General features: G+C 42.1%; 1 protein-coding gene across 3 annotated transcripts in view; it reads right to left on the reverse strand.

Annotated features, from left to right (window-relative positions):
- Positions 1 to 825: 825 nt before the first annotated feature.
- The window catches only part of arhgap35a (Rho GTPase activating protein 35a), a 55753-nt gene continuing 38383 nt past the window's right edge, over positions 826 to 18195 (reverse strand). For all 3 annotated transcript variants that reach the window (XM_026364412.1, XM_026364428.1, XM_026364421.1), the window contains 5 exons: positions 13698 to 13839; positions 8773 to 8850; positions 7181 to 7312; positions 5547 to 5652; positions 826 to 4879 (listed from right to left, as the gene is read on the reverse strand). In XM_026364412.1, the coding sequence (XP_026220197.1) occupies positions 4390 to 4879; positions 5547 to 5652; positions 7181 to 7312; positions 8773 to 8850; positions 13698 to 13839 (948 nt within the window). In that variant the 3' untranslated portion in view covers positions 826 to 4389. The remainder of the gene's footprint in view (positions 4880 to 5546; positions 5653 to 7180; positions 7313 to 8772; positions 8851 to 13697; positions 13840 to 18195) is intronic.

An 18195-nucleotide genomic window follows, 5' to 3' on the forward strand; every position in this document is an offset into this window, starting at 1 on the left:
GAGCCCTTCTCGGGCCACTCTCACAGGAACCACGAGGGTCCCGTGGGCCACCGTGACCTCATCTGATCCCCCAGAGGCTTTAGTGTCACAGAGATGTGTAGAGAAAAACTCAAGAGTGACAAAAGGTGGAAGAATGACTATCGCATGTTGTTTAAAATGAAACTTTCTGGAAGAGTGTAGAGGAAATGAATAAATATGCATTCCCAGGGCTGTTAATTCTTCAATCCCAGTGTGAAATGCTTTACTAACAACGGTGTGCATATTGCTTCTCAGTCCCAACACAGTTTTATGTGATGACTTTAGCCCTGTCAGTAGTCAAGTCCGCAGTGATCGTCCTCGCCCTCAAGCCAGACACTGAACCCCAAATTGAAAGAGTTCAGAAAAGATGTGAGCTGTTGTTCAGCGCGTTTATATAACAGTATTACTGTGATTTTACTGCAGTGACAGTCTGACATCTATATGGTTTTATATGCAAATTTTAAACTTATACGCTTTTAAGATACTCTAGTGGACTGAAAAATGACTCAGCACAGTATTTTAAAGGATTAGGATTAATAAATGACATTTTATTTCAAGAGTTTACTCTCATTTATAAAGCAGTAGTCATGTGCAGTCTGTGAAGATCTCAGACAAAAGTCTCTCCATCACTGGTACATTACCTGGATTAACAGTAATTTGCTTTTGGAAATTCTTGTTGCCTCACAGGAAAAATGTAAATCCTCCAAATTTCTTCTTCAAACTTGTGCAATTCTTTAAAAGAATAAAATCTTGAGTCAAGGTTCACACACTAGCTTTGTGGTAACAAACGGACAACAGAAGCAGGGGTTTTACAAGATTTGATTTATTAACTATGATACAGATCACATAAGGCCTTGCTGTATACACCATTCCCATTGAAACAAATTACCATACTCAGCAAATGACAGTTTGTTTTTTTGTTTTTTTTTTTTTGTTTCATGTTATCTTTTCAGTTTACAGTACTTCATTTATATTTTTTTTTCTTTCCTCTCATTATTTCTTAATATTTTTTTTATCATCTCTTAAATAGTGAGAGTGGTGGAGCCCTCTTCCTTTGTGGGGAAGAAATCATGCACTATATTGGGCTGGTCTCTCAATCGTTCACAAAGAAATTGCTAAAAAAAAAAAAAAAAAAGCTTTGTATTTTTTTAATTATTAAAATAAAACATAAAAAGAAACATTTTTTTTCTCTATCACCACTGACTAAAGGGCAAAGTGTTAGACCCCCTAACATACCAATAAACAACCATTTGAATATAGTTTTGCTTGTTTCTCATTTTAACTTAACAGACTTCTGTCACCAAAAAAAAAGAAACAGAAAACAGAAAGAAAAGCAATGCAGCCACATATCATCGCTGAGCCAAAGTCACATTTTCATTCAATTGTTCTTCTAAACTTTGTTTCAAACCTCTGCCTCGACCCCCTTTTCTACAGTCTTTGGCTGCCTCACAGTCAGTTCAGTATTAACACATTGATATACAGAGGGAACGCCACTGGCCGGCGTTCACACACAAGTACCAGTGGTCAGCCCTCCTTCCTCCCTCCGTCTCCCAAATAATGATCCCATTCACCCGTTTGCTGTCCGTCTTCCCTCCCTCTCGCTCGACCCCCATCTCTAGGATCAGTGCGTGTGTGTGTAATCTGGACGAGCTAACAGGGTTACACAGCGGGGTAATGACCGCAAGGAGATCTGCATTCCTCTCCTTCACGTTTGTTTGGATCACGCTGGTGTCTGGCCATCTGCCAAGCACAGCAAGCTAGCGTGTTAGCTCAAACCCACCCAAACACATAGTCTTAATTCCTCTATCATACACGCGCACGCACAGTAAATAGGTAGTGTAGACTGATAAAAGCTCCTTTAAGAGTTCAGTGACTTGTTAAAAGGGATTTTTTTCTTATCTTTTGGGCAGAGATGGCAGTGTGGGGAGACATAGAGATGCAATTCAGTGTCAAACAGAAAAAGTGACCTTGGTGTGCATCTGCTTAACATTAACACACATAAGTTCACACACGCACACGCACACACACTCGCTTGTCTTGAGCTCACACAAACACAAAGAAACATATGCATGCATGCACACACTTGCTCTATCAGGGATCAGCAATTCTCCTCGAGCCTCATCTTGCTGGTTTCTACGGTAACAGCAGGCTGGGCCGAGGAATTGTGTGATGCTCCATTCCAGTCATGCAGTCGGATGAATGGACTGCCTGTTCTGGCTGCTGACTCTCCCAGACCCAACTGTCTCTCTTGGCCGGGGACTATGGGATGTGACAGTGATGGGAATTTGGTGTAGTGGTTACACTTTTGCTAATTTTATTTCCAGTCTATCAAGAGCAGGTTCAAGTCTCATTTCCAGAGACATATTGCCGTGACCTAAGAGGACATCATGCTGTGCAGCAGTGGTTACCAGTTATTTCCAATGACAAACAGCCTCCCACCTGTCAAGACCTCACCTATAGCTCTTGCTACATTACGCATCATTCTTTTAAGTCATCATTGCCTCCATTTAAATATGGCATTGTGGAAATGGTATGCACTCAGTGTCCACAGGTAAGAGGAAAACAACAACAAAACAGAGAGAAGCAATTTTATTCACTGCATTAATTGCAGAGTCTGGGTCTATATAATCTAAATTGATCTGTACCAGATTTAAAACTGCTGCTCTTCACTTATTTACACTCTTACACAGCTCTTAAGTTTATGTCTTGACATACAATTAAGATGAATCTTGACAATTGCACGTATAAGGGAGTCTGATGCTACAAAAACCACAGTAGGAAAATGGTGCTACGCCCATGCAGCAGTGGAAGTGTGGTTGAATTATCCGTTTCTTCCTGTAGATGTCAGTGGCGTGCTCCCAGAGAGAGACTAGGGTGGACTGACAATAAACAGCGGTTGTCATGTCATGGCAGCTCCAATTTAAAATATGCCTTCAAAGTGCTCACAAAAGTGCTTTTTCAACAAGGTCCTTACTATGACAGCTGCAGCACCAACTCGCTTGTAAAACCACCACAGTGTTAAAGGAGCAACATGACAGGTGGAGGTCCAACACTGGAATTATTCCTACTATCTGCGTAAGAGAGGGAAATTCAGGTACAAGAAAAACAACAACAACAAAAAAAAGTGGATACAGCACAGTCAGCCAGTCAGACTCAAGACCACTCACTGTCATTAGGCTCAGGTTTCACGGTGTTTTCGCAAATGAAGAACACAATAAAAAAAAAAAAAAAAGGGAATGTGGATGCAGAATCAAGATTGAAGCCAATTATAAAAAACTTGTCACCATGTTTCGTTGTTTGTAAACATGACAGAGTATGAGGTCAAAGTTCAAACCGAGAGAGAGAGAGAGAGAGAGAGAGAGAGAGAGAGAGCAAGCAGGAGACCAGGAGGCGCCTTCCCAGAACGCCAAGGGTGTGAGAGCACCCATAATCCTTTGCTCCAATTTGCTGCCCAGCAGATCCGGTTGGTTGAGATTTTTTTTCCTGTGCTTGGCATATTGCCTCGACTGAAACTGATTTTGTCTGTTTGTGTGGGGCTGTGTGAGGGGTTGACAGACTGGAATGTGCAAGTCGCAGAGGACAGAACATCCTGTCGGGTGAGTAGTAACATGTGTTTCTTACTTAAGCCCTCTCTGTACAGTGGTGAAACGAACAAACATATGCTCAGGACTCATTCTCTGCTCCACTTCGTCCCAGCCATGGCCTCCAGGTAGGTACAGCAGGTGGGTTGGTTTGCAAAAAAAACAAAAAAAACAAAACAAAACAAAACAAAACATGCTGGCCACCAAAATTACCAGCACAGATAGAGGCTGAGGGATTGAGCAGAATAGTTGTCGGAGGCACACTGGCCACTGGTGTCTGTGTCAAGTGTGTGTCTGTGTGTGTTGAGTGGTGAAGCAATTCCAACATAACACAGTGCACATTCCTTATTACTTCTGTGTCCCTCCCTGAGTCCCTTTAACAATTACTGGCAATCTCTCGCTCTTCATTAGTGTGTTTGTGTGTAAATTCTCTATAAGGCAAGGAGGGCAAGTCTAGATGAAGTGAGACTGAGAGACAAAGGGCAGATAAAGTGGCAAGGAGGGGGAACGGTCATACTGCCAGTTCAGAGTTCCCCTTTCTGCCTGGTGTGTGTCCAGTCTTCTAACAGTAAGGAGGGCTCAAATGGCCCTTCTTCTCCCAAACATGTAGGTTTCTCTCTGTACATACTGCATCTTGCTCAATCTCTCCCAATTTCTATTTCTACCAACTTTTCCTGTTTGAATTTATCTTCTTCAGTTCCTTCCCAAACTTCAACTCTCTTCTCCGAATCCTATCATCTTCTTCGTTTTATTTATTTTATTTTTTTTCTTCTTTCCCTTGATCCCTGGTTCACAGTGTGTGTTGTTCCGTAGGAGGGTGATGAGGGTGCAGGGAGGGCGGCAGCAGGGCTGGAATCGGGGACTGTGGAGTACCAGGTGGAGAGTGGGGTGGAGATTGATGCTGATGATGATGTTGATGGTGGTGGTGGTGATGGTGGATGGGTGGACCGTAGTGCGGAATGACAGGAGGCGTGGCAGGGAGGACGTAGGGAGCAGGGGACGGAGTTGGCGAGGAGGAGTAGCCTCCAACCATGCAGGAGTAGGCTGAGGTTCCCCCAGAGGACATTGTAGAGGTTGGGGAACCGGGGAGGCCGTCGGCCAGTGGCTGATTGTAGAAGAAGTACATGCACTGGTGGATGAAGCTCTCGATGATTGTCTGGTAGGTGCGGGTGGCAGTCAGGGCATCCATGGTGGTGAAGTCTGGTCTCATGAGCGTAGGCCAGAAACAGATCGAAAGATTCTCACTGGTCATCAGGTTCACCTTGTTGTTCTGGCTCACCCTGGGAAACACAGAGGAGAAAAAAGTTTAATTCATCGTCCAAAATTCACAACATTCTGCAGAAAATGGATGCCTCCATCGATCTGCTGCTAATTCAGACCTGATGATACTACAACATAAACCAGCTTGTGCCACATTAACTGTGATTTTCATAACAGATTCATCTGCTGATTGTTTTATCAAATGTTTCTGCTTTTAAAAGCCAGTGGCACATTAGGTGCCAAAATGTTAACTGACAGATTAAAGAGAACATTAAATCTACCTGGTGGTTATTGTTGTGGTGTACAGAGGCCAGCGTGAGTCTGATGGGGTCTGTGGTCAGCAAGCTGCAATGCATTGTGTGTCCTGACGCCTTTTCATCATGGGCAGCATTATATTTTTCCCCATACTGACCCCCATCATTCTCAAAATTACACACATTTAGATCGGCATATTTGGAGCACAGCTGTCAATTTGTCACACCTAAGATGACTGAGCTATTAATACCTGCTGTAAGTAATAGTAACATCCACTGTGATCCGTACAAAGAGGTTAAATAACCACTGAATTTTCCACAGATCATGACTGAGCTGGTTTTGGTGATGTCACTGCTCACAGCTCACTTGACTAGGTGACCTGTGGTGCAGTCAGCACAGCTGTCAGAGACCCTTTCTGACCCCGTCACTCACTTGTTCAAGTGGCTGATGACATATTTGAAGACCTCGTAATTCTCCTTGGGGAACCGTCGCAGGGCGTCCTTCATTGTCTGGAAGCGCTGCTCCCTATCATTGATCTCTGAATGGTGGCAGAGAGAGACGAGAGGTTAGAGGAGAGAGGAAAAGATTAGGGCAACGTGAGGAAAAGATCTCAGGGGGAGTGAAAGTGGGGAGTAGAGAAAGATGTCGAGGGATGAGGAGGGGAGAAAAGGAGAGTTTGAAGAGCGCAGTGAAACCAATCGGATTCAGCTCTCAACAAATTGGTGCAGGACACAGTGATTCCATCCTACAATAGTACAGGTTTCACAAATCCCAGCGATGGAAACGCCACAAAAGAACTCCATACTACAGTCCTCAGAAGAAAAAGAAATCTGACAAAGACCACACACATTCCAGTGGAAAAACATACCACACATACACCCATCTCAGTGTCCTACACTTTACAGCAACCCATGCACAAACACACACACACACGCGCACACAAACACACACACGCGGGCACACACACACACACACACTAGGGCGTGTTCAGCCTAATGGCAGAGAGGAGTGAGTCAGAAGAGCTGACGTCACTCACTAACACAGTCCATCCTGTGTGTATGTGAGCAAGGCAGAGAGCAGCAGTGAGAACAGCAGATGTTCTCCTCCACATCACAAACATGGTTTACAATCAGCGAATCGGAGTTTGTATTCCCACAATGAGGTCAGCGTGGATCAGAAACAGATTTGAGGTGGAATGACTTCACACAGCTCCAGTTCCTCCCGCTGTACATCCATCATCCCTAATCAAAACTTAACTAACCTCCTACAGCTTATTTAATGTAATGTCACCATGACAATATGCACTAAAATCCACCCACCACACATACACTTCTCAGATTGGTAATGGTTTAAAAAAAAAAAAAAAATCTAAAAAACGCCAAGTTCAATTTGCTGCTTTCTATAGAAGCTTTCTTGTCCCTGACTCCACCTCACTTTTCTTTTTCAGTCTCTCTTCTTTCCCTCTATTGGGGCTCAGACTGCAGGAGCTTTATCAGGTCTCTGTCACGGCTGAAGGGTCTCACTGGGGCCGTTAACACACACACACACACACACACACGTAAAGCTCTGTGAGTGACAGCAGCCTTGCAGCTTGGGGGTGAATCTCTCTGGTGAGATGCAAGACTAAGCTATGCCTTAAATCTCCATTCCGACAGATTACAAGACACAAAAAGAAAAAGTGAGGCAGTGGAGAGGGCAGAAGAACCCTCGTTTATCTAACATATGACTGTTTTCTCATGACTTCATCCAGTCCGCCGTTTATCCATGGTGCCCCCGCATCCCTCCATCATGTGCAATCATCTACACATCCTCCTTCTGGAAGCCTTAAATATTCTTTCCTCCATTCCTTTGTCCTCCCTTCTCCAGCTCCTCACCGAGTGGCAAATCCAATTCACCCCATGGATGGATTTGGATTGCAGGAGTTTTTGCTTGTTAGGTTAAAGAAAAGTTACCATGAAGGGAAAAGGGATTTCAGGCAAAATCCAATACACCCTGGGGTTTAAGCCAAGAACTCTCCCAACATCCCTGTGCTACATCATCCCCCACACCAGAGCTCCGGGACTTACTGAAGGCCTCCACCAGCTCTCCCTGCATGCTGTAGGGCACCAGAGGCTCGGGCAGTTCAGAGAAGAAGGCCTTCATGGCTCCTGCCACTGTGTTGATGGTGAAATCTTTCTCCACCAGGTCCAGGTTGTGGTCTGTAAAACATTTAATGAAAAGACGACATTTTAAGTATTTTAACACACAGAGTATAAAGATTTTACATGGGGTGGCCCCCCACACGAGGTGGCCAAAATAAACACCATAGAATTCAGAAACAACACATCTGTATAAAAATACTTCAGCTGTGACGCTCACTTTGGAAATGCTGCTTCAACCATGGGCTGGCAGGAAATTGATGTGTGTTTTCACTGAATAACTGAAGAAAAACTGCACATTTTCAAAAATACAGCCTGGTGGCTTGACTTAGTAGGAGAAACAGATATGGTGGTAGCTACTGTCTCTTTTTCAACATCTCTGCTTGCACTGGTCAGTATGGAAAATCAATGAACAGTTAGTTTAATGGAAACAATGGCCTTTAACTTTTGCATTTTAACCACTGGTGTTGGAACTACTTTGATCTGTCAGGTGTTTAATTATGTTAATCCAAATCAACACACTTTATGTTAATATGTTCACATTAATCAGTTATAATTCATTGTTTGTGCTTGTAAAAGATTTTGATTGTAGACAAGGCTGCAGAATACAAATGTATAGCTGACGTATTTGCTACTGTACTATTGGATCACTTTGGTTAAAATACTTCATATACTATAAAGTATATGAAGTATATGAAGTGGAGTAGAGCATAGAGGCTGTTAAACCACTAGAGGACCACTTTAGAAGTATATGTGTGTGAGGAAGAGAGAGAGAGAGAGAGAGACACTTAATTAAAAAAGCCATTTTCTGATAACTTATTTTACAAAGGTAGGCGTGTAGAGAAAAAAACTCTCATACAGATACAATTAGAGACTTCTTAAACAGTTAGAGGAGAGGTTCCACTTTGAGAGTATCCAAAGTGCTGTGCTCCTGAACTGATGAAGAAGAAATTCCATCTTCAGTGCAGCTATGAGACACCTGCGCTGTAGTTTCCCCTGTAATTGTCTCGTCATATTGCCCCGAGGCTCAGAATGATTCAATGCAGGACTTCAACTCTGATTACCTGAGTTAGATATAACCTCCAGCAGGCGTAGGCCTATACAGTATGTACACATGTGCATACACAGGCCATCTTGCTCTGCTATCTATCTCGGCCGTGGCATGCTTCATTAACCAAACCAATCTGGAGGTAATTAGCTGCCCACTACAGACAGACACACGTATAGAGACACACACTGAAAGCACTCGTACATGCACATACGTGAACATGCACAAATGAGCAGGCGATTGAGGAGGCAGCTGTATGGTCTAAAAGGAAGCAAAGGCCAATTCCCTCTGTAGAATTAATGCTCCCTGGTTAATTAAGTGGATCTAGGGTTGTGATAGATAGAAGCAGACGTATACTTGCAAGTGTCTTCGTGGTTTTTTCTTTACACCGTGCCTGTAAATGTACAGCTGGAGCAAGAATGAGCACAAGTACGCATCTATGTGCGAGCACTGTAAGAGGAAAGTAACAGACCTTGCTCAAATTGCCGCTGCATGCTCTCCATCTCTGCCTTGTTCCCGCTGACCCTGTAGATGCCCTCGGTGCTCAAGCCTTGTGGAGAGAGAGTGAAAAAAGAGGGTGGGGAGAAAAAAAGAATTAGATCAGTGTTTTTTCACGTCTATAAGTATTTAAGAACTGTGAGATGTTTCAATAGGTGATGTATAGAATATAGAATAGTGGAGACACTGTAAGTTGCTCTGATGCCCCCATTCCACTCCCGTCTAAACACAGAATTAGCTCTATTTACTATATTAAACCCATAAAACACTCCTCCAGGCCTGCTGAGAGGCCTGTCCAGTGCTGCACTGTGACAAGCTGAGGCTACAGCAGAGCCACTCACTTTAAAATAACTTGGATACTGAGGATGCCACGTGATTTTCTTCTAGCCTCATTTTTAGGAGCAAATTTTCTCAGAATGTACAGCCTTTCTGTACTGCTGCTCAAGTTTGCATTACTGACCAACGCAGCTGAGATTTCACATCAGAAAAAAGCAGGTGTGGAATTGACGGCGCCGTTTTATCCAGCACACACAAAGGAAGACAACGGTTCACCACAAGACTTAAATCAAACTGTTCAAATAGCAACAATTATAGTGACAGCAATAAAGAATAATGCAGCAAATTCAAATATGATAGGTTACATAACCACTTTCCATTCATCACCATAACAATACAAGACAAAAGAGCAACAGTCTGCTATTATATATGATTTTACTTTTCTGTTTAACTCTTTCTTGAATATAACCTTTAAGCAGGTGCTGTCTAGTGGGATATGATGAAAGCAGAAAGTTCAATAAAAGTCTAGTATTTAACTGTAGATTAAACTATCATGTAGGCTTGTTGGATTTTATTATCTGTTCACGGCAATGATCTATTCTGTAATAGTCTAATTAGTGAGCTTGAAAGTTTTAACAATAACCAAAAATGTCCCACACTCAAAATTAACTCTTCATAACTTTAGTGGTATTAAGTACATTTACTCAAATACACTACTTACACTGGCAAAAAAAGTGTGGAAACATTAAGACATTATTGGATTTTTTTTGTACACTGAAAAACACAGAAAACATGATCCTCGTTCACCTGTAATAATTTAATCAGCAGGTAAGCCGACCTGTTACAAAACAACCACCATCAGCTACTACGTTAGTGTTAAACTTGCCATGCCAGCCCAGGTGTTAAAACATCTAAACATCTGGGAGGAAATCACACCTAAATAAATCTGCATTAACTGATCAGAGGCATTTACTGCTGTAAAGGGCATCGTTTTAAAAAGCAACCTTTTACATGCAAATTTGATTGGACCGTTATTCTGTGCTTAAATATAATAAAATATATATATATATATATATATATAGGACTATGTCTAGAAAATAATTCCTCTTTGGTCCTATATTCTAGCGACACATCCATTCACTCAGACATGGAAAATACAAACAACCAAACTAAAAGCAGGATGAATAACTAGTGTGAGGGAGCTCACTTTATTTTGGTTGATTAACATTTTTTTCCAGTTTACAAAAAGATAAGGTGAATTTCTCTCTTTGTTCACACTTTGTTGGCAATTCAGGGAGACAAAGAGGAATCCAGAGGGAGTGAGGGAGATAGGGAGTGGCAGAAAAAGAGGGCAAGATAGAGAGAGGCAGGGAGGAAATGAGAGAGCTCTCAGTCAAGGCATACAGCTTCGATCGCCTCCTTCTACCAATCAATTATCCACAAAAGCTTTTCTAGCCAGACACTAGGAAAACAGGGATGGGAGGAGAGATAGGGAGAAGAGAGTAGTGTAGTAGCAGAGGGGGAGAAAGTGAGAGATAGGGGCAAAATAAGACAAGCACCCAAGGATGAGAAAAGATAGTGTTGGAGTATGAGAACGCACAGGAGCGTGGGTCAGACTGATGAAAGGGAAAATGAGAAAAAATAAAGGGATTAAGATAAGGAGGGGTATATAGAAGGGCAGGAAATATGCTTGGAACAACAAAACAGATAAAAGATAGAGGCTACGGGTGAATGACAAGAGTGAAAAGGAGCCACAAGACGCTGAAAGTGCAAAGAGGGGGCCCAACACGGACAACAGCATCTTCTTCCTCTAGGGTCAAACAAAACTCCAGCACTTCCTGGGTCAATGTAAATACTAGCCCTTCCTGTGGCAAGCAGATGTTTCATTTGCATCCCCTACAAATGTCTTCTTTAGCCATCAAGGCTAAAGAAAAGTTTTACCAACATATTTTTTTTTGCTATGTCCAAAACATACAACAGTGCATGCAAAACAAGAAAAATCATTATCGTTATCAACTTTCTGTGTGTGTATCCTCATTCACTGCACAAACGGAAGCAGCAACAAAACAAAAAACAAATTTCATCTGCAGTGAATTTACAACATCCAGCAGCATTTAAGTGGCCAAAAAAAAAAAAAAACACACCTGAGAAGTTGCAATCACACAAAATCAGAGAGTTACTGTCTAAAAACACTCAGCTGATCCCACACCAGCCCAGACCTCAGCATCTCTGTGGGTTCAGCAGCCCAGGGGCTGATTTCATAGTTCACCATGGAGACAGGCAGTCTCTGGGTGCTGCCCTTTACGTCGCTATGGAGGCTCCTAAGGCCAGCAGATATGCCCGCGCACGCTAACATACATTCATCACCTCGGCGCCCATGAACAGAGCACACTGCAGCTACCACGCTGAAAGAAAGCCAGAGCTGTGGGGAGATAACAGCAGTCACTATAGATTGATTTTATATAGCAGCTTTTCTACAAGCTCGGAGCACTTGAAAATAACACAAAATACCACATCTGCTCTTATTATTCTCAAGGACAAAGAGAACAAATAAGAGAAGCAACAAAGAGAGAAGACTTTTGAATAGAAAATATGAAAAACAAAAAATAAGACACTTTATTCAGTACAAAAATACACCACTAAGAATGACTGATAAGAAAAGCTGACTGCTATTGCATCAGTTTGGTCTGTAAGCCACAAAATGTTTTTTTCATCCCCACGTTGACTAGTGTCATAAGTTTTTTCAGATATATGAACACAAACTGCAAGAGGATTAACACTGACATTTAGACAGATAAGAACAAACACTGGAACGCTGGTAGCTGGAGTATTTTCATTTGAGGTAGAGGGAAAAGGGAAGGATGTAGGTCAAAGCTGCAGGTCCAGGGTCAGCCTCGCAACATCACTCATTATCAGCTCAGACTGTAGTGACAAATGGTGTGAGCCCTGTATGGTCATTTCCTGTGTCATTATACCCACAGATTGTAGACACAGATACAGGATCAATCACATCTGACGTACGAAGTAACACATAGCTTGTATTCTCTTTCCATGCACAGTAATTTTCTCTGTGTGCCATAGCGCACCATGTGTTGGTATGTAATATGTATGTAAAATTTCTGCAACACATTCTTTAATTGGGTCTGACTGTAAGATGTGTGTGGCCCCACTTCTCACACTCGCATATATACACAAATAACACAGGACCAAGCTAATTTCCTACCTTGTGATATTGACCAGAGGGAGCTACACACACATGCACAGAGCAAGCTGACAAGTCAAAGCAGAGAAAGGGGGGGGGAAGAAAAGAAATACAGTGAGAGAGGTAATGACAGGACAGCGGAAGAAATTGAAATATGGGTTAGGAAGAAGATGAAACAAATCAAATCTGACACGTGAAGGTACTCAGAGAGACAGAGAGAGAAAGACGAGTGGATCAGCAGAAACATGGACACAAAAAGGGAGGAGGGAAGAGGAAACAAAGGATTTAGGAGAAACGTTGAAGTAGTGTGTGAGGATTAGAGGTGACAAATACCTCTGAATGTGCAATGTGCACTCACCCTGTTCACATACCAGTGTGTATGTACACAAACGCATATTCAAGCAGTTTTCCTGCTTTATTCTGAAGTCATTTCTGTGCCTGCTTGAGTTAACATCTGCCTTGTTATCTAGAGCTTTGCCACTACACTCCTACACAGAGGAAGGCTGTGGGTGTTTTGTAAGGCCACAGTAATCCACAAATACGGTGTCTTTAATCAGGACAGTGATTACAGAGGAATGCATTCGCATGTCAGTAAGCAACAGTGATGTTTTAAAAAAATAAAAACACTGACTGTAATCTATCAAGTTATGGAGGTAATAAAAAGAGAACTTTAAACAAGGATGGTTTGGTATTTTTATTACGTATTATATAAATGTTATATAGGTACAAGACAAACATTTGAGTGGCAGGACAGTAACTACCATTGATGTCACATACTATGTATTATTTGTGGAAATTTGGCGTGACGTGACGTGATTTTCAGAACAACACGAACGAATGCTTAACATAAATTAAACTTTCAGGAGGAGAGGAGAGGAGAAGAAAGGAGAGGAGAGGACTTATGACCAGTTAAACACAAGTGCATATGAGTGGCTCTGATGACTCACTGTAAGTCTAGCACAAAATAACTGTAACCACTGGAAACAGGCACCATGTAGTACATAATGACATTACTTGGCCCAGTATGGGAGTTGCCACGCCACCCTGAATTATACAAATAAGGGCTTTCTTGGATGTTTAGGTTATAAAAAAAGTTAACACCCAAACTTGGCTCATGACCCTGGAGGTACCCACCTATAACGCCTACAGCATAGTCAAACACTATCATTTATCAAACCCGATAAAGAATAAGGGAGACACAATAGAAATGACAGACATACAGACACATAGACAAAATGGCTGTGTGCGAGCAAAAGAGAAGGTAACAACCCCACCAGGGAGAAGATAGAAAAAGGGACATCACAGAAGGCAGATGCCGCACACAGGGAATAAGAAATACTTAAATGCATGAAAACAAAAGTCGAATTTCAAGACATTTAGCATCTGCACTCCTTGCTACGTACAGTATAACAGAACCTTACCTGTTGTCTCAATGAAACGAATGCACTTCTCAATGAAGACTGGGATTGGCCTCTCAAGACTGACAACCGTGACCAGCGGTATGCCAAAGTAGTTGCTTTCAGCAGGTTTTGAAATTGAATGCCTGGGTTTGGATCGTGGTTTCTGAAAAAGAAAAAAAAAGTTACATTAATTGACCCTGATGGGCATCCATACTGCTGACACAGGCCCACAAATGAATGAGGATTGTTAAAATTTATTCATTTAGATGGAAAAGACTGTGACCTTACTTAAAAGTAAGCCTGTTTGTATGTCAATATCTACTTGAACAAAAAGCCACATCAAGACACACACACACACACACACACACACACACACACACACAGGTGCACATGCCCATCCCGTACATTCTTGCAGACCTTCAACTGGTAATTAATCATACATTCCTGTCTTAAACCCTGTTCAGTGCATCGGTGAGATACACTTCAACTGTGGCATCGGCCCTTGTCACTTCATGTTTGCCCTCCCTCCTTTGGCATTTTCAGTTTCTCTCTCTCTCTCTCTTTACTGTACTGCAACCCTCAGACTTTTATTCATCGTTTCATTTCTTTCTAACTCCTGTTATTCTCCTGTTAAGAGACCTCCAATGCAGTCCTGCAACATTCTCTGCCTACCTCTATGTGGCAGAGGCATCAGCAGTAATTGTACTGCACTTTAATGGTGTTCAGTGGGAATGTTTTGAAGGCCCCTGAGGCCTGGAGATCTACTAAGTCTGTCAGCCCCCCTGAGGCTCTGCCCTGGCAGGCTGGGTGGTGAGGCCAGGATGCATGGTTGACTAGGCACACAGACTTCTGGTACAGTACAGCCCTGACAGACAGACACAAGCAAGGAGCAGAGGAGTGCTCATTATAGAGAAGGAGCCCGGCCTGCCCTCTGCTCCAGATATCGGCCTTAGTGCACTCCAAACATTTTTGATATCACACATATACGCACTCATGGCTGTGCTGAAGGAAGCAGTAAAGCTAATTAATACTGAGCAGAACAACAAGAGCTCACCTGGGCTTTTTCTGGACTGGGAAAAAGGTTTATCCACATATGCTGTCTTACATCTGGATAAATAATGCCAATCAATTGACTTTTAATTGGTTAAGCTTCTACCTAGAATATTTTTTTTCTCCAAGAATTGATTTCAGTGTTCATTTGAAACACACAGCATTCTTGCCTCTCTTCTATCTAGGGTAGGTTTTTCTATGATAAGCTTCAGAAAAAGGGCACCGTCACTAATTCGCTTGTCTACTCAAGTGACTAGAAAAAAATGTCAAGAGATAAGTCAGCAACACTCTCTGGCTTACAGGGAGAGTATGCACTCCATTCAACAATGCTGACGAGGGGCCCGTGCTGACACAAATCTAGGTAAAAAAAACTGCAGAACAAGTCAGTTACTGGTGCCCAGTTAGTCATTATTATAACCCCGCATAAACAAGTTCCCAACAGAAACTCCTGCACTTTCACGCCACATGAGATTTTATTGAATTAAGGTGACAACAAAAACAGATGTGACGCTACAAGACAACTGCTTCTGTGGCCGTACAGAGCTGTAACATCCTAACTCACTGTCAGCTTTTGTTTTAGCTCCAAGACGCAGCTCATAATTTATTTGCGTCTTATCACACTTTCTGTGGTGTATATCTTTGCCCTCTCAGTTTAGCAGACTGTCCCTGTACACTCCACCCACCTCCCTATCTCACTGTTTTCTCCCCCTGCAGTTTTGCCTTCTGGCCACTCCTTTTAGTTACTGACTGAGACAGGATGTGCTGCTGGCACCGAGAACACAAAACAGACTTCTACCACAAAAGAGAAATAAAACACATCCTTATAATAACATACAGACACATGGTGAGTGTTTACATACACTACATGCTGTAGGACACCAAAATACAAAGTTACAATCCTCAAAAATGGGGGTCCAGCTCAGAGAGCAGCTCTCATTTCTTTCTGGCTCTATTTTCTTTTCTTTCTGTGGTTGTGTTTTCTCCTTTTCTTTGATTGTCTCCCACCCTCCTATTTCCTGCATGAGGACACTAGACTGGAACTAGGTGACTGAGGAATTTAAAGCATTCCTCTTGCTGGCTGAGGAGGTTTGAAAAAAGCTGCAGCAGAGACAGGGGAAATGTTTCCGGATTCTCGCTGAGGGAGGGCAAGCAGGACAGAGACACAGTTGGTTGCTGCCTGAGGTAAAGAGGATGGGGAGGGGGGGTAAAATGGACTCGGAGTCTAGTTTCAATTATTTGTTCCTACCCGTCATGATGCAGAGTGGCAGATAGCACCCTCAGGCTACGACCAGGAAAGAATTTTCACTGCATAAACAGAAACATTCACCCTAAAACCAACTGAAAATCTAACTTTGTGTTAACCCTGTCAAGTCCCTAACAGGGGAGGCTGGTTCATAGCAACTTGCCGTCACTGCCACAATCTCCCTGAGATGACCAAATAACTCAATAACACCCTCACCCTCGAGGGATTTCGGGCAGCATCAGATTGAAAATGGACTCTTATCTTTGAGACAGCTGCTTAGAATGCACGTGATGGAACATGATCACTTTGTTACAACCACAATTAAGCCATAATGGCCTGTAATGTGGATATCCAGATCCCAGACCTGCTGTGGGGCACAAATAAGAGGCATGAATTAGAGTAATGGTGACGACACTGATCTAAATTCTGCTGGCTTCGGTTTTCTTGGGGGTTTGTTTTGAAACATGTAGGTTTATACTATGCCATGTGACACTTAATTGATCCTTGGACTTTCCCCCTGCCCTCTGGGAAAAGGGTCAGAGCACAGGGTCGAAGAAAATCAGAGCTATTGGAGCTTGGATAGTATTTTAGTGCTTGGACTGGGTTTTGCATGTCACTGATGGTAAGTTTGACCAATACTTTGCTGTCATGTGTCTGAGTTGTCTTTACACACTTTTGCAGAGGCACAAATGGTACTGAACTAAACTAGGCAGCGCATAAAGGAAATAACATAATTTAGTCAGATAGGAGCAACGCAGGATGATAGTGTTCACGCAGGTACTTGGACATCACAGCTGAGTGTGTGAAAACATTAATCATCCCCTTCCTGTTCCACCCTACTGACAGCCATGGTAATTATCACAGACACACAAGCATAACATACACAGCTGTAACTCCTACTCAGCTGGTGCTTCTGTACCACACCATGTGTGGGACTGAGTGTCATACCATGATGATAAGCCCAGCAGTGTTAGGTCAAAAGTATCACCACTACACGTGCAACAGACAAGCACAGAAATGAACAAGAGTGGTGTAGATAGAAGTTGAAGGAACAAATGAAAGCAAAAAAATAGAAAGGAAAAAGAGATATGGGAACAACATGCTAGGAGGAGAGAGGGGAAGAGTGTGACAGCGATATGAGAAACAGAAAATGAATTAACCACTAATGAATATAAGAAAATGAAAAGAAGGAAGTAAAGAAAGCCAAACAGACAGGGACAAATTGGGAGGCACATACTCTGCAGTAACACTTTATTAACTAGATTGTGCTGATTTCAATTTCTGCATCTTGAATGGCACATGCCATTATGACGAGAAGCCATACTACATCCGAAGCTCAAAGCAAAATGTTCACACAGGGTTTTTTTTATATTATAATGAAAGATTAAAGGTTTGTGTCTAGAAGAAATTCTGTGCTGAGATTCTCTTCCCCTTTTTACTTCTTAGTAGTCATTTCCTGAACAGCAGGGACAATTCCAATCAATTTGCTGAGATATCACATTCATTTAATTTTTTATCCATGTGCCACTAGAGCAAGAATTGTAAGATAGATGTTATTGTTTTCAAAATCTTGCTGAAATAAATGTCAAACATTATTATATCAACTCTCAGATAATGGGAAACCTGATGCAAGCAGGCAGACATCCACAAATAGATAACATAGCACAGTGTATACTGTCCCTATTCATTAAGAGTTTCTGCCTTCTGGTATAGAAGTTTAGTGACTGGACTTGGTTTCTTCTTCCTCTGATAATATAGCTAGTTTAGAGAGCTCCCACAGAGCAGTCAAGGAATAAAGTACAGCAGACATGCTTTTCAGAGGAGTCCCTTCAGTGTGCCATGTTTTCACTGAACTATACAGCAGAAAGTAAAGATTATACTGACCCCATTAGTTATTCTTCATCTTTTGTGATAAAAACAGTATCCCAACAAAGCAAACAGCCAATAAGGTTCAGCCAACCACTAGATATACATGAGATTATGTTTTTTAAAACCCTTTTTTATTCACTTAGCATATTTGAATCATTTGCATATACACTAGAATCACTAGTTATTATATTAGTACAACTGCACAGTCTATTACAATGCAATACAGGATCTCTGCGATGAATTCTACTTTTATAGTATTATAATTTCTCCGTTTTTGTTGAGACTCTCGGGGGTGGCCAAAACACTAGAAACATCTCTTAATATAATGGTATAACTCCACCACCCACTATGACCTCA

Source organism: Anabas testudineus, chromosome 13, assembly GCF_900324465.2.
Source record: "Anabas testudineus chromosome 13, fAnaTes1.2, whole genome shotgun sequence".
Classification (NCBI taxonomy): Eukaryota; Metazoa; Chordata; class Actinopteri; order Anabantiformes; family Anabantidae; genus Anabas; species Anabas testudineus.